General features: G+C 40.1%; 1 protein-coding gene and 1 long non-coding RNA gene across 2 annotated transcripts; one reads left to right on the top strand and one right to left on the bottom strand.

The window, feature by feature from the left end:
- The first annotated feature begins 4,977 nt into the window (after positions 1 to 4,977).
- LOC119780604 (GTP-binding protein REM 2-like) lies at positions 4,978 to 20,735 on the top strand. Its single transcript, XM_038280685.1, has 6 exons — positions 4,978 to 5,345; positions 5,470 to 5,530; positions 10,292 to 10,601; positions 10,725 to 10,798; positions 17,751 to 17,928; positions 20,329 to 20,735. Exons 2-6 carry the CDS (start codon positions 5,477 to 5,479, stop codon positions 20,619 to 20,621), a joined length of 909 nt encoding a protein of 302 aa, XP_038136613.1. The 5' UTR covers positions 4,978 to 5,345; positions 5,470 to 5,476; the 3' UTR covers positions 20,622 to 20,735.
- Positions 10,943 to 13,519, bottom strand: LOC119780605. The gene is made up of 3 exons (XR_005280424.1): positions 13,462 to 13,519; positions 11,508 to 11,574; positions 10,943 to 11,402 (listed from the first exon to the last, which is right to left on the bottom strand). It is a non-coding gene; the product is annotated as an uncharacterized LOC119780605 (long non-coding RNA).
- Positions 20,736 to 22,617: the final 1,882 nt, after the last annotated feature.

Genomic DNA, 22,617 nt, shown 5'->3' with positions numbered 1-22,617 from the left:
TTGACAATCGTGAGCTTTGGTAAGAAATGGAACGCAATGTTAAACCATCCTCTACAGCAGAGTCAAAACACTCCCTTACAATCAATGCTGAGGAGCAAGTTGAAGGTAAGGGTTGACCTGTTTGACGGTCAGGATTACCATTTGGGTCTCGAGAACAGTACGGCTTTAACATATTTATGTGAAAGACCCGAGATTTTCTCCTTCTTTTAGGAGTGCTGATTACATAATCTGTCTCACTCAACTTCTCCTGAACCACATAAGGTCCTGAAAACTTGGTGAAAGAGTAGAACCAGGAACAGGTAGTAAAGCCAGGACTTTTTCCCCCTTGGCAAAAGAACGAGACAGGGCAGACTGGTTGCTGGAATGCTTCTTCATGGACCTTTGAGACTCCCCTAATGTTTCTTTTGCAAAAGCACAAGACTGATGCAGTCTTTCTCTGAACTTGCAGACATAGTCCAAAATGTTCTCCTCAGGAGAAACATTTATCTCCAAGATTTTCTCTTTGAGGATTTTCAGAGGGCTACGGAGCGTATGGCCAAACACCAACTCAGCTGGGCTGAATCTTAGAGACTCTTGAATAGCCTCCCGAGCGGCAAACAAAAGGGAACCCTTCATCCCAGTCCTTTTCTGTTTCTGTACAATATTTTCGTAGCATAGACTTTAACGTCTGATGCCAACGCTCTAAAGCTCCTTGAGATTCAGGATGATAGGCAATGGAGACTGTATGTTCAGTTCCTTAAGGACTTGCTTAAAAAGCTTAGACTGAAAGTTTGTGCCTTGATCAGTTTGAATTACTCTAGGAAGGCCGAAGGTGGAAAAAAACTTTGTCATCGCTTTTATTACTGAGCTGGAAGTGATCTTACGCAGTGGGATTGCTTCTGGGTAACGAGTTGAGGCGCACATTAAGGTGAGCAGGAACTGATTAGCAGGAACTGATTACTAGATTTTGTGCGCGGAAGAGGCCCAACACAGTCCATGATAATTCGCTCAAAAGGTTCTCCAACCACAGAAATAGGATGGAGAGGAGCATGAGGGATAACTTGGTTGGGTTTACCAGTTACCTGACAGGTATGACAGCTGCGACAATACTGCCATACATCTGTTTTTAATCCGGGCCAGTAAAAATGTTTCAGAACATTCTGATAAGTTTTTGTTACCCCCAGATGTCCTGCACAGCTTCCTTCATCTGCCAAGGCCAAAATGTGTTTGCGGTAACTTGATGGAATTACAATTTGATGTACCACATTCCAGTCAGCATCAGGGAGGACAACAGGGCACCATTTTCTCATCAATACTCCATCATTTACATAAAATGCTACTTATTCAGCTCTAGCTTTGTCAGCACTTACAACACATGAGAAGCACCTTTTTAGAGCTGGATCCACCTTCTGAGCGGCAGAAAGCTGGGATAGGGAGATGGGAGAAGAACCGAAATCAGCTTTTCCCAAACCAGGTTTCAGCTGGGGGACTTCGGGCAACTGTGTTGTAGCTGGTACTTTTTCCTCCTCTGAAAAGATTTACATAAGCACACTGTCAGACAAGTCTACATTTTCTTCTGAGGTTCCCTTAAATTTTTGAACCCTGGTGAGCACACAGGAAGTAGAGGCAGTAGTCTGTGTTGCATCGTCGTCCTTAGGACGGGAGCAGGGGACGTCTAATATTTCCAGGGAAGGTGTTACTTTACCACCTGCAATATCATTACCAAGTAAAAGGGAAATACCTTTAACTGGAAGCTCAGAACAAACAGCAATGGGGAAAATACCAGAAATCAGTTCTGATTGTAACTGCACCAAGTGTACAGGCCGGGGGACATAACCCATTTCCAGTCCTTGCAGAACAACACTGTAGCAACAAGATGACAACTCAGAAAACGGTAGGGAATCAGTTAACATAATAGATTGGGAGGCACCCGTGTCACGCAAAATACGAACTGGATGTGGATCTGCAAGTTTTCCTGGTAATGAAACATATCCAGTTAGCAAAAAAGGTTCATAACACGGATCAGGAGTACAGCAAAGTTCAGCCTTTCGTGGTGTAGGAGACTGGTTCCTTATTAGCCCCACACCTTTTCGTTTGGACTGTGTGTTCTGTTCTTTTCGTTTCAAGGCTAAACAATTAGGAATGAGATGACCTGTTTTGTGACAATAGAAACACTCCTTGTCATTCTTTTGAGGAGTTGACTTGGGTGGTTCAACAGCTGATTTTATAGACACACCTCTATTGAGCACGGACTGAAAGGTAGACTTATGTGTAAGCACATACTCATCAGCTAACACAGCAGCAGAAGACAGTGAGTTTACCTTTTGTTCATTCAAGTGAACAAAAACACGTTCAGGTAGACAATTTTTGAACTCTTCCAATAGAACAAGTTCTCTCAGAGTGTCAAAATTTGTCGCCTTATTTGAAGCACGCCAACGATCAAAGAGACTTCCCTTTTCTCTGGCGAACTCTACATAGGTCTGTGAGGGGCTTTTCTTAAAAGACCTAAATTTTTGCCGGTAAGCCTCAGGTACAAGCTCATAAGCTTTCAAAATGGCAGCTTTAACCACATCATACTTTAGGGTGTCTGAAAGAGGGAGGGCGGCTACAACCTCTTGAGCTTTACCATGGATTCTGCACTGAAGCAGCAAAGACCAAACATCAGGGGGCCACTGCAAAGCCTGTGCCATGAGCTCAAAAGCAGAGAGGTAAGAATCAATCTCTGCCTCTCGAAACTCAGGTACTAAAGAAACATACTTTGTAATGTCAAAGGGTCTAATAGAGGGCCCACCAGAACTACTAGGGCTCTCACTGGTTGTTTGAACTGGAAATCTGGCCTTATACTCGCCGAGAGGCGATCAAACCTAGGAAGTGTGATAGGAGTCTGAATCCCACCAACCACCTTCATGTCGCCCTCTGGTGCTAACTCCTGAGGTCTCTCTGCAAGGTTTGAGGGGCCAGCAGACAAACCTACACCCCACAAAATGGCAAGATGTCTGAACAAAGGATCAGCCGCACCTTCCCCTAGGAAGTCCTTTGGTTTTAAATGGAGGCCTCAACAATAATTTGTGATCCAATCACGGTAGGCCCCAAGGTGTGTCACAGGAAAACATCCGCTTCCAGGGGCAGTCAATTTGATCAGGCCTCTGAAAAAAAATAAACACAAACACAGAAAAGGCCAATGGCCGTAACACTGGGTAAACCCTGTTCCGCCCTCCACCGAATCAGACAAACACTGGAACCACGGCACACAGACAGGAGTCAAGGATTCAACAACTTCTCTAGAAACGTGAGTTGGCAACCAAATCCTCTTCTCCAAGTTCACAAGTCAAATTCCCCACTGAGCCTGAACTAACCGCTGTGTCTTCCCCTCACTTTACAGTTCCGGTGGAGCAGTGTTCAGAGCAACACTTCTCCCTCTGTTTAACCTTTTCAATAAAACCTGTTAAACCTTTTCCCTGGTCTCTCTGTTCAGTTTTCTGCATTTGGGTCTGAACTTTGTAACATCATGACACCCCAGACCATCACATTACCTCCACCATGCTTAGCAGATGGCATCAGGCATTCTTGCAGCATCTTTTCATTTCTTCTGCGTCTCACAAACCTTCTTCTTTGTGATCCAAACACCTCAAACTTGGATTCATCTGTCCACAACACTTTTTTCCAGTCTTCCTCTCTCAAATGTCTGTGTTCTTCTGCCCATCTTAATCTTTTTCTTTTATTGGCCTTTCTCAGATATGGCTTTTTCTTTGCCACTCTACCCTAACGCCCAGAATCCCACAGCCGCCTCTTCACTGCAGATGTTGACACTGGTGTTTTTCGGGTACTATTTAATGAAGAATCCAGTTGGGGACCTCTGATGCCAGTTGGGGACCTCTGAGGCGTCTGTTTCTCAAACTTCTTTTTCTACTCTGGATAGAGCCTGTTTGTGCTGTCCTCTGAAGGGAGTAGTACACACTGTTGTAGGAAATCTTCAATTTCTTACCAATTTCTTGCATGGAATAGCCTTCATTTCTAAGAACAAGAATAGACTGCTGAGTTTCAGAAAGTTCTGAAAGTCCTCTTTTTCTAGCCATTTTGACCGTTTTATTGACCCCACAAATGTGATGCTCCAGAAACTCAATCTGCTCAAAGGAATGAGCTAAACTGTTTTCAGATGTGTGAACATGATTGCACAAGGGTTTTCTAATCATCAATTAGCCTTCTGAGCCAATGAGCAAACAGATTGTACCATTAGAACACTGGAGTGATGGTTGCTGGAAATGGGCCTCTATACACCTATGTAGATATTGCACCAAACACCAGACATTTGCAGCTAGAATAGTCATTTACCACATTAGCAATGTATAGAGTGTATTTCTTTAAAGTTAACACTAGTTTAGAGTTATCTTCATTGAAAAGTACAGTGCTTTTCTCATGGTAGTGTGTGTGTGTATATATATATATATATATATATATATATATATATATATATATATATATATATATATATATATATATATATATATATATATATATATATATATATATATATATATATATATATATATATAATGTGTTAATAAAAAATGCTAATAGCAAGCAACTCAAATTATGACCTGAAAATATTTATGTGAAGTCTCAATTTTATATATTTCAACAAAGTGGGTTAGGCAAAGAACACAACGATGATCAGGCAGTGTGGGTATGAAGGAGACTGATGTGATGATGTGGCTGTTGCAAAAATGAACTGGAATCAGTCTGCATAATCTAATATTATCATTGGTCGGTTCAGGGAGCTTGAAAAACTGTAATAACTTTAACTATCTTTTACAAAAAATATATGTCAATAATTTGGTTTTCTTAGCCTATCCATCAAGTAGCCTACATGCTCACTCTCCACTGTGACCAATTAGTAGGGAAAATGCTTGCCTTGTATTGCCCTCTAGGGGTCATGTTCTGTATCGCCTCATTTGCCAGTATAAGTGCTTAATGAGAGATTCGTGATACTGACCATCTATCCACAGTCCTGCTTTTTGTCAAGCTACATCACCGCTTTGTTTTTCTGTCTGCTATTAATTAACTGCATACATCTGCAGCAGAAACCTGCATAAAAGCTTTTTTTGTTGGCCAGTTTTCATCTTTCCTTCTCAGCAGGAAGTCTGGATCCGGAAAGCATTTAGTAGGTGTGAGTCACACAGCAGTCAGTCTGAAGTGATGAATTACGGTGCTGCCTGCAGAGCTGGACCTGGGCCCTATAACCTGAGAGAACAGTGAGGAAGGGAGGAGGAAGAGAGAGAGAAAAAGAAGGCGCCAGGGGAAGAGAGAAAGGGGGAGCAAGAGAGAGAGAAACCACGCTTACTTAGTTGCCGACAGACACCTGAGAGGTGAGAAATCAGACCGGGCCAGCGGGGCTTGGGTTTATTAACTGACTGGGCTGGGGTTGAGAGGGTTAATCCTAGTGTTTCTCTGTGTCTTCTGGACTCCTCACCCCCGATCGCTTTATTTCAGCTTGCAGATGCCGACAGATGTGCCCGAAGATAGACTCAGTATCGAGGAGAATGCCTCCAAGGTAGGAAAACATGGGGCATTGAGAGCCCCAATAATCCCTGTTTAGATTATTATGTTTTCTTGCATGCACTGACTATTGAAAGTCACGCAGACTATGCTGTGGTGGAGCAGGGGTTTGCTTTGAGGGCTTTTAACAAAGTGGTCTTTCGTTATTTTTATTAGAGTTGAAAAACCATTCTCATCTGTAACAATATGTGCAAAACTGAGGAAAAAGGGGCGTTCACACACTTTTCTGTGTTTTAGCTCGGCACACATGCTTGCATTTGTTACAACTGCACGCGCCCATACTGCTTCCTCTGACAGCTCAGGACAATTCCATTTATAAACAATAATATTTTTCATGTGGTTCTGGTTGAACCTCGCGTCGTAGCACAGTTAGGGAAAGATGTCAGATGCGGGGGCAAGAATTAGAACAGCACCTTCTTTATAATGAAATAATCTCTAGGCTAAGCCCATGATAATAATGTCTTGCTCAGCCCCTGTTAAGCAAGTTTTTTTTTTTTTTTTTTTTTTTTTTTACTTTATGTGTGTTAATGTAGGTGGAGAGTGGATGCACCTGATTTTTTTTTAATATTGCCTTTTAGTGACTTTTTAGTATGATTAGAATAAGAAATTAAAGTTTGTGAGCAATCAACTTAAAATGTCACTGCGGGCAACTGTTTTGTTGATATAAATATATATTTAATAGGATTCAATCATTTAACTGTAATATTTTACACTGTCTGTTTGGAGCTGGATAACAGCTCTATAAAAACAGTTGCATTTTTAAAGCATTATATATGTTACATTAAAAAAAAATTGATTAAATGGTATGTAATTTACCATAGGTTTATATTCACCAAATGGCAATAGGTTAGCGACTGGTTGACTAGTCGTGTAACAGTATTTGGCAGAATAAAAAAAGCACAATAATGTTCGATAACAACTATGGAAAATGGGTGTAGATGCTGAATTGCTATTTAAAAGGTTATTGCTTGTTAAAAGGTTTTTAAAGAGCTGTATTCAAAAATAAGTTAGTTCTTTAGAAAAAAATATTAAATAACTATTAAATAATAACTGGTTGGAGTGTAAAGGTAAGAAATTAGGACAACAACAGCTCAGGTCAGTGCAGTTTATGTATGAAGTTGATTCACCACAAAAGTACTCTCAAGACAGTCAGATTCTGTTTATTTACAGAAGAGGATAGTCAATTTAATATAATCATATACAGATTCAAGGTCAGTTACATGTGTTGCAAATGAATACTAAGAATATCAGTGCAGGAAAGTTTTGTTTATTATTCATATTGGTTAAAAAACAAAACTTGTATTGAGTCACTTATTTATCAATCTTCTCTTATATTAGCTTGTGAAAGAAATCATGACGTTTCTGTTAGCAGTTGCTTCAAGGTGGCTTCATAAAAAAAACACACAAACAACAAAGCTCTGAACCTGTCATTTTAGAGGTTAAAGTAAATGTTAGTCGGTTTACTTGTAATTGGCATTTTGTACAGACAAAAGGTCTGTAGTGTACACTCACTGGCCACTTTATTAGGTACCTCATGCTAGTAACGGGTTGGACCCCCTTTTGCCTTCAGGACTGCCTCAGTTCTTCGTGGCATAGATTCAACAAGGTGCTGGAAGCATTCCTCAGGGAGTTTGGTCCATATTGACATGATGGCATCACACAGTTGCCGCAGATTTGTCGGCTGCACATCCATGATGCGAATCTCCCATTCCACCATATACCAAAGATGCTCTATTGGATTGAGATCTAGTGACTGGAGGCCATTTGAGTACAGTGAAATCATTGTCATGTTCAAGAAACCAGTCTGAGATGATTCCAGCTTTATGACATGGCGCATTATCCTGCTGAAAGTAGCCATCAGAAGTTGGGTACATTGTGGTCATAAAGGGATGGACATGGTCAGCAACAATACTCAGGTAGGCTGTGGCGTTGCAATGATGCTCAATTGGTACCAAGGGGCCCAAAGAGTGCCAAGAAAATATTCCCCACACCATGACACCACCACCACCAGCCTCAACCGTTGATACAAGGCAGGATGGATCCATGCTTTCATGTTGTAGACGCCGAATTCTGACCCTACCATCCGAATGTCGCAGCAGAAATCGAGACTCATCAGACGAGGCAACGTTTTTCCAATCTTCTATTGTCCAATTTCGATGAGCTTGTGCAAATTGTAGCCTCAGTTTCCTGTTCTTAGCTGAAAGGAGTGGCACCCGGTGTGGTCTTCTGCTGCTGTAGCCCATCTGCCTCAAAGTTTGACGTACTGTGCGTTCAGAGATGCTCTTCTGCCCACCTTGGTTGTAACGGGTGGTTATTTGAGTCACTGTTGCCCTTCTATCAGCTCGAACCAGTCTGGCCACTCTCCTCTGACCTCTGGCATCAACAAGGCATTTCCGCCCACAGAACTGCCGCTCACTGGATGTTTTTTCTTTTTCGGACCATTCTCTGTAAACCCTAGAGATTGTTGTGCGTGAAAATCCCAGTAGATCAGCAGTTTCTGAAATACTCAGACCAGCCCTTCTGGCACCAACAATCATGCCACGTTCAAAGTCACTCAAATCACCTTTCTTCCCCATACTGATGCTCGCTTTGAACTGCAGGAGATTGTCTTGACCATATCTACATGCCTAAATGCACTGAGTTGCCGTCATGTGATTGGCTTCTTAGAAATTAAGTGTTAACGAGCAGTTGGACAGGTGTACCTAATAAAGTGGCCGGTGAGTGTATATTTTTGTACTGACATCCTTCGGGCAGCCTATTTGACAGACAACTGGCACTGACCTAGTATAAACAATTATTTAATTTAAGTCATTGTATGTTTTATTTAATGTTGCCATTTATATTTGAAACATCTTTGATATTGTCCAGTGCAGTCAATAAACAATGATACATGAACCATAGCTGGTAAATGTTAGTAACAATGTGAATGAGGATGCTTGTAGAGCAAAAAAAAAAAGAAAAGAAAAAATAGTATTAAAGATTAGTAAACCAAGAGTAAACTTGAAAACAGGATGACACAACAAAGAAATGAAAACAAATACCTTATTTTTCAATATGAGATCCAACTAGTCCAACATGGTAGAACCCTTTCTTTTGGCCTAGAGGCTGCTTCATTATTCTTCATTGATATGAAGATGAACCAAAAAAGATCAGGGCTTCTTTTTGCAGATACATCCCGTAGACAGTATAAACACAGTTTGGCCCATCAGAGTCAGTTCAAAACAGCTCTTGTATTGGTCATGTAACTTTCTTTTAGTGATATGCACAACATGGGGTTTGCTATATGAGCTTGAGCTATTTGTACACATTAAATTATTATTTTGTTTTATCTGGAGTATTTTTTCTGCCCTAGTGACCAACACAAACCTTCAACATTTTGACGCTTTTAGGCTTTTTTGCTTTATATGCAGTGACAGCCAGCAGAGGGATAGCAACTTTCCCTGCATTGGCAATCACGCTTCTCCGCTCAAAAGACATGTGGTGTAACTGCTTTGAGAAAACACCCCTTTCCCACTGGCTAAAAAAACTTTTAAACCTGCGAACAATCTGCTTTTAGTGACAGTAAGGACTGCTCACTGGCCGGTGTCAACCCGTGTCAAATTAGTTAGCAAGAGACCGGGTTAAAATCACCTTCAAAGACTTGGCTCTGATCGGTATACAATGGCAATATTGGACCCATGTCAACCTGCTAATTTATGCCATACCATATAGCGCAACGTGCAGAAGTTTGATCTAACGAGCCAAAACAACTGCTTGCATTCGGTAAACATGGCACAGCACTAATGAGCTTGATTCGGAGGGACAAATGAAACTATAAAGCACACTGACTACTGTATGTGATGGCGTCCTTACTTGTTGCTTTCCCTTACTTGTTGCTCTCCATTGTTTACTTTCCTGATTTCTGTCGCACTGCTGACATTATCCACGCTAATCCAGCATAATGGCGTCAACAGACACGCAGCAGTGGGGGGGACAGAGGCCATGCAGCATGCCACCAATGGGCAGACCCAGCTTTTTTTGCTAATGAGAAGGGAGCCATAAGCTGATTGTTGGCAGGTCGACCCGTGTCGGAAAATCCTGCATTAACCCACTAATATCAGTGCGAAAAAGGCTCCAGTGGCTGATTGGAGACCTACAGAATGAAACCCACTGGCAGAGAAAACTGTCACGGCAAAGTTAGAAGCCTACAGTAAAAAAGCCTGAATTCCTGCATATGTGCAATATACAAGTGATTTATTTTAATAAAATAACCTCTTCTGCCACTCGATAAACAACTTAAAAAGCATTTGAGAGATCAAAACAACATCAGATGCAGGGGCTTTTAACAATTATAGTGCTTTACTGATAACGTTTCTTGTTTATTCAAGCTCCCATCATCCAATCCAATAAATAACACCCAACAATAGCCAGTAGTATCACATGCAGTTTGGCACTTCTGGTCCAACCACTATTGTGTTTTTCTCACAAATGTGGCACTATTTAAACTGAAAAAAACTACATATTGAATTGTAGGACATTTATCTCCAGTTGGCATTGTTTTTACATGCAACATGGAGGACTCTGATGAAAAGCATTTATCTTTTTTAATTACACGTTCAAGTCGAATAGATTTTTTTTTCTGTTTATTTTTTTTTTATCTTTTTCTTTTGCAAGACCATATGCCATTAAAAAAGGCATATTCACATACTAGAACAAGTTGAGAAAAGACTTTTTTGTGATTTTGTTACATGTTGACACAACCTGTTTATCTGTTCAGTGTGACAGCATGACTCTACCCAGCACCCCCACTGTCCGCAGAGGAAGTACTCCTCTGCCAATAAAGCACCAACTTCGACGGGAAGAAGCTGTTCATGATGAAGGTGACTGGACATCCGGAGCAGCTGGACCTTCTCATTCACCGCTCAGCTTCAGCCCAGCCCTGGATGACACTCCCATTGTCTCTGTAGAGGGCAGGCATGACGGGCCATTGCGGATCGCCCTGTTGGGTCAGAATGGAGTTGGGAAGTCATCACTCCTTGTTGCCATCACTGGCGACATGGACCGTACTGCGTCAGTGGATTCTGATGGTACAAGGATATGACAGTACTGATATAGAAGGAGGGTGTCTTGTTCAGTGTCACTGCAGAGAGAGTGAATAAATAACAGTTTGTCTTACCTAAGAGCTAACTGCTGATGTCCTTTATCCTTAGGGGAGGGTTATGTGCGCACAGTCACTGTGGATGATGAGGAGAGCACCATCATTATCTATGACAACTGGAGACAGGTAAGCCAAACAACACTTCAGGGTCCTTGCTGCTTCCACTTCCCTCATTAGGCCGCTGACATCTTTCTGCTACAGCAACCCATAAGCTCAGCTACTTTATAATTTTTACAGGACTGTCAGGTTTGGGTTATACTTTTGACATAATCTTTTTTAATAGTTTGAGGAGGTTTGTGATGTGGTGAGCCAAAATAAATAATTATTAAACAGCCAAAACATTTTTTATTTAAGCTCACTAAATGATGCCTACTATTTTAGACAGATTAAAGGAAAGCAGTTTCAAAACATCTAAAAGGAAAGCAAGTAAATACTAATGGACTATTCTTGCAACATGTCAAAGCAAGTATTATTTACCATTTTGTTGCTGGAGAGCATTCTCTGGGTGTTCTTGTTTTATTCTTGTCAGTGCTACGGTGAAAATAAGTGCCCAGCCTGGAGAGGCGTTGTGACAAACAGAGGACAGTAAATCTGCAGCATGTGCATTTGTTCCAGTGAGGAGCACTCGCTCTTGGGTTGTTTGGATATCTCTGCCTCTTTTCCCTCAAGTACGTTTCAGAGGCGTCTATGTATATCTTGGCTTGAGCCGCCCACAGACTGGGATTGCCAGCTGAATACATTAGCGTTTCTGAATTAGATGCATGTGTAAAAATACTGAAGACACGCATTCTTCTCCTGCAGTTTGTAATGTTTTGTGTAGCAGTATTGGACTTACATTTGTGGTTTGAAGCTCTGCCTAGGTCATGATCAGTGGCGGATGGTGGTGTATTCTCCAGCGGGGCCTATAAATTCAAAGTAGATGCATACCAAACACCAATCAAACGTATACTAAGTTATCACACCAGTATAATGATATGAATGCCAACAAAAAACACTATAAAAAGACTTTTTAAAAACAAAACATAATTTCATGTACAGGTTTACTTTTTATACATAAATCTTGCCCTTCTGAGGCTTTGTGAAGGCAAATCTATGTTTTGCATGGTCACAAACCTAAAAGAATAATATACCAGTTTAATAATGAAGAAGCTATTAGTCAGCTTTATATTTTTTTATATATATAAAAACTATTTATTTTCTTAGAATGAGTATACCGTCTCCATCTGTCTTTGGACTGCCAATTAAATTTTATGTTCGTCACCCTCAATCTCTTACACCTCCAGCTTCTCTTCGTAAGTTTGCTTTAAAGGATTTACTTCTCCGACTCGACCTGTCAATCAGTTCGACTGCGACTGTGATGAGAGTCCCTGCCTCACACAAGAGGTGTGTCCTATGCCGTGCTATACTTTTGTATTGCAGAGGAGCTACTGTATGAAGGACCAACTCTGCCATATTTAAAAATAAATACAGAAATAAATAAATGCTCAATAAATGTATAAGCATACAATTAATTGCCAACAAAAAAGTGAGACATAAATGTATATAACTCTTAATTAGCTTCTTTATTTATTTGCCTTTGTAATATTTACCTTATTTATTTTTCTGTCCTTTATAATCTTCAACTTTATTTTTTAATTACTTATATTTTTAAGTATTTATTTATGTGCATGTTATTATATTTTTGTCTGTTTTATTCTTCCTTTGTATTTTTTTACCTTAGTTATTTCTTCGCCGCTGTTTATTTCACTCTGCCTTTTTACATTTCTCTATGCCCTTTTTACATTTCTCTATGCCCTTTTTACATTTCTCTCTGCCCTTTTTACATTTCTCTCTGCCCTTTTTACATTTCTGTATGCATTTCTATCTCATTATGCAAATGAGGAGGGGGTGTGTCCTAGAGAGTCAACTTCTGCTCATTGGTTGGCTTGGCTGTCCATCTTCTTAACTCACAGAGCTCAGAGTACTAAGTTAAATGTTCTCTTTTCTGTTGCTGTTGTTCAATAAAAGTACGTTTTAAGATCATTTGAGGCGAGAACCTTATACTTTTAAGCATCACCATATGGCCCATTCACAGATTTAATGCGTAATTTAAAAGAAAATGTGACGAAATTGAGAGGACCGCGGCACCAGCGGAGCTCCGAAGCTGACGGCAGCCAGGTCCGACCACAGCCCATCTGCAGCGGCCTTCTCTCGGCATAGCTGTGTGTGAAGCGTGTTGGTTAGCATTTTACAACATCGGTCGAATCTACAGGAGGAGAGTCTGATGTCGAGTCTGAAGTCATTAGAACTTGAGTAGGGACTTTGCCAAACTTTGCCAAATACAACAAAAAATCGCCATCATAGCCTGGCTATAGACCTGGCTGCCGTCAGCTTCGGAGCTCCGCTGGTTGCCACGGTCCTCTCAAGTTCGTCACATTTTCTTTTAAATTACGCATTAAATCTGTGAATGGGGCCATATGGTGATGCTTAAAAGTGTAAGGTTCTCGCCTCAAATGATCTTAAAACGTACTTTTATTTGACAACAGCAACAGAAAAGAGAACATTTAACTTAGTACTCTGAGCTCTGTGAGTTAAAGGAGAATTCCGGTTTTTAACACTTTTAGCCCATTTTCTGTAGTGTCCAGGAAGAAATCGAATGATCGACACCAAAATTTTGACAATTGGTCCTGTCTGCTTTTTGGCTCATGCAGAATCACCCCCTGGCTGCTTCAGAATGGCTTTCATAGTGCATGTCCGATAATGTCCTTAAAACAACCTTAAACGTTCTTTTTTTAAAATATGATACTCACCCGGTCGTCAGCGCTGTTCAATGACGTTCCAAAAAAAGTTTCGCAAAGAAAAAACGTTCCTGTAGTGTTTTATTTAGCATTTTGTAAATCCCATTGAGTTCTGTTGGAATAGTCAATATTCCCCTGCCACCGGAAACAGAAATGGGGCCTGTTTACACAGTTGTAGTCTTTTCGCTTCACTCTGTGTACTCCGACGTCGAGAATCAAGAATCCATCTTTCGTATTCCATTTTCAGAGTTTTTTAAAGTGTTTAACAGAGACGTCAGCACCTCGACGTCGGAGTACACAGAGTGAAGCGAAAAGACTACAACTGTGTAAACAGGCCCCATTTCCGTTTCAGGTGGCAGGGGAATATTGACCATTCCAACAGAACTCAATGGGATTTACAAAATGCTAAATAAAACACTACAGGGACGTTTTTTCTTTACGAAACTTTTTTTGGAACCTCATTGAACAGCGCTGACGACCCGGTGAGTAGCATATTTTAAAAAAAGAACGTTTAAGGTTGTTTTAAGGACATTATTGGACATGCACTATGAAAGCCATTCTGAAGCAGCCAGGGGGTGATTCTGCATGAGCCAAAAAGCAGAGACAGGACCAATTGTCAAAATTTTGGTGTCGATCATTCGATTTCATCCTGGACACTACAGAAAATGGGCTAAAAGTGTTAAAAACCGGAATTCTCCTTTAAGAAGATGGACCGCCAAGCCAACCAATGAGCAGAAGTTGACTCTCTAGGACACACCCCCTCCTCATTTGCATAATGAGATAGAAATGCATAGAGAAATGTAAAAAGGGCATAGAGAAATGTAAAAAGGCAGAGAGAAATAAACAGCGGTGAAGAAATAACTAAGGTAAAAAAATACAATGGAAGAATAAAACAGACAAAAATATAATAACATGCACATAAATAAATACTTAAAAATATAAGTAATTAAAAAATAAAGTTGAAGATTATAAAGGACAGAAAAATAAATAAGGTAAATATTACAAAGGCAAATAAATAAAGAAGCTAATTAAGAGTTATATACATTTATGTCTCACTTTTTTGTTGGCAATTAATTGTATGCTTATACATTTATTGAGCATTTATTTATTTCTGTATTTATTTTTAAATATGGCAGAGTTGGTCCTTCATACTACTGCGCATGTACAATTTTTAATGCGAGTCAATGGGCAAAGATTTTTGCGCCATAAATATATCACCAATCTGACCAAATTAAATGAAAACAGCTTTACTCGTCATAAAAAATTAAATATTTATCTTGCAAATCTAAAAATTATATATCAATATATTTCGAAATATTAAAATTTTATAATTAAATTTTAATCTGTATGTTTTTGTCTTAATCAAGGTCATTGGGTGGGTGGGGTGCTCCCTTGCGCCCACTGTTGGCCGGTCCCACAGGCGATATAATTTTAATGTTTTTTGTTTTTTTTTTCTGTAAGGTAAAGCTAAAACTAAGTAGTAAATGCTAAATTTGGCAGATGCTTCAAATTTTCCCTATTTGTTAAACAAAAGAGCTATTTCACTCTTGGAAGGTATCTCAGCAGCAGCCGTGCATCTCTACATTAAAATCTTAAGTATTTTTTTCTATTATCTGTGACTGCAGCATTTCTCTTTGCAGTGTTTTTCTATTGCATGTATTTTGTGCATAAGCTATGGAGCTTGCTAGCCTCCTTTTTTGTGTTTAGCATGTATGTTTTTTGCAGTGCATTTGCCTTACCATGGCCTACAGACCTTTCCAGATTCTACAAAGGCCAGTTTGTAATGTACGAGGAGTTCATTTTATTTGTAAAACTGAAGCACCGGAAACTTACTTTCCCACAAAAAAAACAACCCCTAATATCCTATTACACACTCCTATTACTTGGACTAATGCTAACATATTTATTTATTTAGATGAAAAATACTCCATTACCGCTGATTTATCACTTATACAAAAAATTATCATTTGTCAACCATTTGGGATAATGTTTTTATAAAGCACTTTTAAAGAAAGTGCTGAACTATTACTAGAAGATTAAAATTCAAACTATATAGAGTCAAACACAAATTTGAAAAATTATCAAAGCAAATAAAACACAAATAAATACCAGGATCAAAACAATCTTAATACACAAAACTGAGATTCATAAGATGAGATAGGTTGAACAAGTGGGTTTTTAACTTTAAAAACCTTCATAGAACATGCTTGCTTAACAGCATGAGAGAGATTGGTCCTAAAGCATTGGACACAACAGGATAAAGCAGAATCCTTGATGGTTTTCCTTCTGGATCTAAGAACCTTAAGAAGACCAGTAACCTGAGAACAGAGTTGGTGCAAAGTGAGAAAGGGTAAAAGGTCAGGCGACAGGGAAGTGACAGACCATGTAGAGAGCCTCATACATGAGCAAACAGACCTGAAAATGGAATCTTACAAGGCTAACAGTGAAAATATGTTATTACTGGTGTAATGTGGTCAAACTTCCCAGTTTGGGGAAAATGTAAGTAGTCATGGATGAACCATTTTCAAAGAGTATCTGAGACATGAGAGAACATTTCCTGAACTTCTGGTCAAATGTTTAAGATTGTTGATTATCCTCAGTGTCAAACGTAGCCCTTAGATCTAGCATTTGTAAAGCTGTCAGTGTTTACCTACATATCATTTACCACTATGAAAAAGAAGGGGGAAATTCATTCACTGGCAGCGATGGGAAAGTGTTTGTTTCAGGTTTAGAAACAAATCTTCATGGAGCCTCAAAAACAAATTCAATGTACAGGTTTGAATTTATTGTAGGTTTTGTTAGTCAACATATGTTCACAATGATAAGTCTCAAATATTTTCATTTGAAGACAACCATTGATATTTGGTTTTGTGTTACTTTGGTTACATCATGAGCAAGTTCCTGGTTTAATCCTAACTGGATATTTGACAATTTTTTGGAGGGGTTGGATTAGACTATCTCGTTTAAACTGGTAGGACTACTGAGCTATTTGGTCATAAGAGTAAAGAAGTGACTTTAAAAGGATCAATGTGAAGTTTTTAAACCAAGGAACACTTCCAACTGTCAGGCTTGGTGTTGACAGCATTATCTTAGTGTCTGTTGAGATGAAAGTGTTAAGGTGTACTGCACAAAGTTAAATAGCACAATGAAGAAGGAGGACTGTCTTTCATTCAGCTTCACCTTAGGCCAAAACCAAAATGTATTAAACTTTGGACACCGTTTAATTTACAATCTAAGACAGGAGTGTCAAACTGATTCCAGAAAGGGCCGTGTGGCTGCGGGTTTTCTTTCCAACCAAACATAGCACACCAGACTCCATTCATCTCATCAAGTCATCATGTTCAGATTGGACTCACTGAGATGGCTGGAGTCTGGTGTGCCATTGCTTGGTTGGAAAGAAAACCTGCAGCCACATGGCCCTTCCTGGAACCAGTTTGACATCTCTGGTCTAAGATGAGTGGTCGCACATTTAACCAGAATTATACCAGAAGTTTGATAGATAAACAGACCATGTGTTTATTGGACTTCAGCAAGTAGCACCTGTCCATATATAGTACGGTTTGTTTGATGGGAAATATGTTGTTTTTTTCTGAAAAAGAAGCAATACTGGGATTTCTAATGACAGGTATTTGTGTTTCCATATTTCTCTGATGTTTAAACTTGTGGAGACTAAGGCTACGTTCACACTGCAGCCTGAAGTGACCCAAATACGATTTTTTTTGCTCATATGTGATCTGGAGGTGATCTTTTCATGGCAGCCTGAACAACGCAGATCCGATTTTTTCCAATCCGACCCAGGCCATTTGGCTATTTAGTCCTGAATCCGATTTGAATCTGATCTTTTCAAATGTGACCTGTGTGTAAACAGTCTGGTCGCATTCATCTGACCTGAAGACCATTAGTAACCGACATAGGTCACTATTCTGCTTCTTGCTACATAGAAGCGGCAAGAAAAACAAACACCATGGCGACGATAATGCTGAGAGTAGTATTTTTTTTAACCATCTTCAAAAGATGGAGGTTTTAAGGTGTGGAAAGATCGCTAGATGCGCTCCAGCACTAAATCCATGTTTACTTCCGTAAACAAGAAGCACGCTGACTTGTGACGTCATTGCGTCCTCTACTGCGCATGCGGGACACTTAAGCTGTATGAATGCAGTTTACACAGGAGATCACATACAAGTTGCATATATTTGGAAATCGAATTTCACAAAAAAATCGGAATTGAGCATTAAGGCCTGCAGTGTGAACGTAGCCTAAGATGTCATATATTATGTCTCAACCTCTCTTATTCTCCACAGGACTTATCCGCTCTTCAGTGTGAGGTGTGCGTTCTAGTGTTCTCTGTGACTGATAGGCGCAGTTTCCACCGTACTGCTCAACTCCGACTCCTCCTGAGAGAGACTCAACCTCAGACTCCCATAATCCTTGTTGGTAACAAGAGCGACCTTGTTCGCTCTCGTGAGGTTACAGCTCAAGGTACGAGGGAAGATCCCATTTTTACTGAGTTGTTTTTTTTCTCATCCCTCCTGTGTTGTTTCGTCTGGCTTTTGCTCTCGCCCCAGGTGGTGGAATTCTCTGCTATTCTAATGGCAGGAAACACTAACGTAAATGTGAAATGCATGCCTCAGCTCAGTGTGGGAGTGTAGAGGGTGCCACAATTACAGTCAGAGTAAGAGAGCGTTCAGAATGAGTGTGCTACCTCTTCACATTCATAACACTTTAACAGCATTCAGCTTGTGTGACACAGTTAGTTATTAGCTCAATTACATGAAGGTTAAACATCACATCAATTTATAAACACAGTTAGCAGTAATGTCAACAACATCCTGATGGTGTACCATAAGTATTGTTAAATAAAAAGCAAACTGTCCCCATTTTATATTATGTATCAAGTAAAACACCAACTTCACCCAGCATGATGGTGTCACCAGATACAAAGAGGCAGCTTGCCATCGAGGGGTTAGATCCATCTTTTTTTAGCAGATGAGAAGGGAGCCAAATACGGATTTTTAGCGGGTTGGCCTATGTTTGAAAAAAAAAGTAGTCCCATTAACATCACCTAATTGTTTTTCAACTGAACCAGGAAATCATGGTACCAGTGAATCAGTTAGGCTTAGTGTTAGGTATACTGGAGGATTTTCGCAATTTTTTTAAAAGACCAGCACTCTCCAATAACAAAAAAAAAAAGTGCACACGAACAACCCCTTAGCTGTGGAGGGGGAGATGCTGCAGTGTACCTCAGACTATGACAGAAGATTTCCTCCCCCCGGGATAGGACAATTATGTTTACAGAAGACCTCCATCCAATCTGATGGAGTTTAAGCAATTTTAGACATATATATATATATATATATATATATATATATATATATATATATATATATAGAATTGATGTTTAAAGTTGGTAGTGCTGGACATAGTGAAAGTTGGCTTCACAAAGAGATCTTAAAGGGGGCTATAAAAACTCACCCACTCTTCTGCATTATATTGGTGAAGAATTGTAAAAATCCAACTTCGACTTCAAAATTTTTTAATTAGTTTGAGCTTTTCTGCCACATAAAATCCCTATAAAACCCATTGTGTTTTGTGTTTGTACAGTAACCTAGTAAAGAAGAGTTCAAGGCTCATTAAAGGTACACTATGCAACCGGTGTTGATTTTCCAGCGAGGCTCCCCCCAGAGGGCGAAAGTAAAAGTGCACTGTAGTAAATATGCACAGCTGTTCTCCTGGTTTCTCCGTCAAGCCAGGCGCGGTTGTTTTGAGCTTAGCAGACAGGCGAACGCAACGAATGACTAAGCATCTGACGCGCGTGACGTGCCGCAAACGCACTGCTGCTGGAGATGGAAAAATTTAATTTTTGCTGCTCGACGAGCCGCGTCAACCAATCAGAGAAGCTGATCTGGGAGCTGGCAGGGAGAGAGACACAGCGCTGATGATCAGAGCGCTATGATCACTCCTCTTAAATAGTTTATTTGACGCCTAAATTAACTTAAAATGCAGAAATCTGCCAGCAGAATATGTTCGCTTTTATTATCCTGCTGCCTGCAGTTTGGATTAGTTAAATGAAAAACACTTACCGGCTGCCGCGGTGAACCGCGAGGAGGCGACCCGGCCAGAGGCTGCTGATGAAGGGATTCCTACTGTCGGCGCACCGCTGGTATGTGGGGGTCTGAGCGGCTCCGACAGAAAAAATATTGTAAGGCAGGATGAAAATCTGAATGAACTGACTGCACTGATTACGTTTTCAGGTGTATTTTCTCACTTAAAAACATATTAAAACTACTTTATTCCCACTGATCACAGCAAATATAGCTGCAAGGCAGAGAAAGGATAGTGAAGCTCCGCCCAACGCGCGTCAGACGCACTTTTGCACCGCGCAGCCAGAGCAGCAAAGCTGCTTCAGCCGCGTGTCAGAACTAACTGGTACAAGCAGTAAAAGTGAAGCAGCAGACGCAATTTTGCTGCTTTTGCTGCGTCCGGTGTGAAAGCAGCACTGCACAAAGATCACCACTGTGCTAGCAACAAGCATGCTTTTAACTGGGGGGTGTAGCAGTTCTCGCCGTAAAGCAAGACCGACTCTCGCGAGACTTCTGAGCCTGTGGGTGCGGGGTCGGTGCTCCTGCAATTGCAAGTGCGGTATTTCCCCCACAGACCACCAGGGCGGCCGAGAATACCTTTGTTCAACCTGAAATGACTCATTTAATCATCCAAAACGTTATGGAACACATTAATTAACTGAAAAATGTTGCATAGTGTGCCTTTAAGTTGTAAAACATATAACATTAACCTCTTGCATAGATGGCATCAAAACCCTTTTTTTTGAAACTCTGTGACATCTATTGACATTTTCTCTCTGGTCTCCATTCCCTCCATCAGAGGCCATGTCCAGTGCTGCCCTCTATAACTGTCTGTATCTGGAGATCTCAGCCTCTCTGGATCACCGCACGCTTGAGCTCTTGGAGTCTGCCGTACGACTAGCCAGAGGTCAGCCGCCTTGGCCCCCAGGGTGCAGTGCAGAGGACATGTGTGGAGGAGGTCAACGAGAAAGCATCACCTCTCGTGCTAAACGCTTCCTCACCAGCCTGATGCCTCGGTACCCACGAGAAAGAGAAGTGGGCAAGTTCCTGAGACAGAAGTCCCGCTCATGCCACGATCTGGGGGCACTGTGATCGCCCACATCGAGACGTTTAATAGTTTGAATGTTTAGCAAAAATAACTTGAAGTGATGTAGTGAACTAAAAGAAAAATTAGAGAAGGGAGAGAAACAGCTCTTAGTGGACAGAGATGTAGGATGGGACAATCAACAGGATGTTATAACAGTATGGATTAAAGGATCATCATAAAGGAGGTACAGACAGTTAGCTATGATGTCAAAGTATATAATGATAGAGATTTTTGTACACAAGTTAAAACAAAGATAATCAGACAAATACTGGTGTAAATAAGCTGTAGATGTGAAAACTGCCAGCCCCACAGCTTTTTAAAAGCTAAATAAATTGCTTTTTTGAAATCTTCAAAAGGTTGTTTTTTTTTTTACATGGTGGCCTGGAGTTTTTTTTTTTAAGAAACACATACACACAGCATAAAGGCATCTCTGAAGATATTCAGAGCCTTTGATTGGGTTACCTCATGAGACCTCATGTTGCGCTCATTTCATTCAAGCTGTGATGTTATCTATGATGCTGCTATAGTCAGGAAGGGGCCATAAGGACAGACAGGAAATAAAGAGATCCAAAGAGCAACATCAAGACAGAATCTGCAAAAGAAAAGCAGATATTGTATATAGACTGACTGTTGCCATGTTACTGTTGTCAAGGAAACCTGAAGTCACTGAGATGTGGACAATATGTCCACATCTCAGTGACTTCAGGTTTCCTTGAAGCTCTTTGGATCAGTCTTAGCTCTACTGCTTCTAATGATCAGTGAATAACAAGTCTGCTTCTTGGGGAATATGTTGTATTGTCAGCTCACTCTGCCCACAGTACTTCAGTCCTCCCACACCCACCCACACAGGTATAGATTTTGCACATCCAAGACTATTACTTTTCATTTTGCATCAAAAAGGAAAGGCCAAGATATCACAGAAGACGAAAAACAACTGAAAACGATGGCAAAGTCAGTAGGCATGACTCATTCTTTTGGCTACAGACTACTGGAATGAAATGCAAAGGTTAAGATTATCTACTAAAAGATTGGCCTGAAACGCCCTCTTGCGGTTATTTCAAAGTCCTGCAACACAACAGAGGCAACAAGGCAGCAGATGTAGTAGTGCAAACCAGGTGTTATGCAGATGGTGCTCTGGGAGTTCTGACTGGAACAGAGGGAAGAAATATCTGTCTACTATTATTTTTTAATTAATAAACTAAATGCATAAATAGAGAGGATCATTATGTGGAAGAATTAAAAGGACAACATCGTACACAGCTACTACAGGAAACTGTAAGGAGGAATTTTCAATCAATAAAAAAATCCACATTTGACAGTGAACCATAAATGTATTAGTCTATATACAGTTGTTTCCAATTCTATAATTAGAATACAAAATAGTATTTTTATGCAGATTTACTATTTGTGTGTGCTGACTGTTTTTGATAAAATCACTGGAACTACAAAATATATTTTCCTTAATTAGGAAAGCCCAGATTAGCATTTTAATATTTATTAAATTCGATTTTCTTTGCAAAGCATGCAATCCCTGTACATCAGAGAAAAGCCAGCATGTTTCCATGTTAGTTAATGTTCCTCATCTTCACTGGACAAATGCTAGAGCATATTGCAACTGATACAGTTCTTTTATTATTTCTCCTTTTCTCTGACATCCCTCATTTACCCCTAAAATCTACTCAAATCACCAAACGTAGTAAATCATCATGTGTTTGTTATCTAATTGTTTGTGTTTGTTATCTGATTGTCTCAATACAGTATAACAAAGGCATCAGAGCATATCTAAGCTGTGCTTTAATATAAAACGTAAACGTAGCCGGATGACTGATTTACAGGTACAAAAATGGAAAGACCTTTGCACAGCAGCAAGCATTTACCTGGATTGATTGGCTAAACAAGAGCATTATTCAGAAGCAACCTATCTTTAAAAGGACTTTTGATTAATGCTCAATAGTCAGAAAAAACTAAACTAGGCATGGCTGTCCACATTAACCAGTGGTG

This window comes from Cyprinodon tularosa, unplaced genomic scaffold (genome assembly GCF_016077235.1).
Source record: "Cyprinodon tularosa strain WSP-4 unplaced genomic scaffold, ASM1607723v1 ctg163, whole genome shotgun sequence".
Classification (NCBI taxonomy): Eukaryota; Metazoa; Chordata; class Actinopteri; order Cyprinodontiformes; family Cyprinodontidae; genus Cyprinodon; species Cyprinodon tularosa.
This window is presented reverse-complemented; position numbering and strand designations above follow the sequence as displayed.

Excerpts from the sequence above, each read along its gene's own strand:
- LOC119780604 (XM_038280685.1), top strand. The coding sequence starts at position 5,477 with ATGCCGACAGATGTGCCCGAAGATAGACTCAGTATCGAGGAGAATGCC. Across the intron at positions 10,602-10,724 it reads TGCGTCAGTGGATTCTGATG|GGGAGGGTTATGTGCGCACA; the intron begins GTACAAGGATAT and ends CTTTATCCTTAG. Across the intron at positions 10,799-17,750 it reads TCTATGACAACTGGAGACAG|GACTTATCCGCTCTTCAGTG; the intron begins GTAAGCCAAACA and ends TATTCTCCACAG.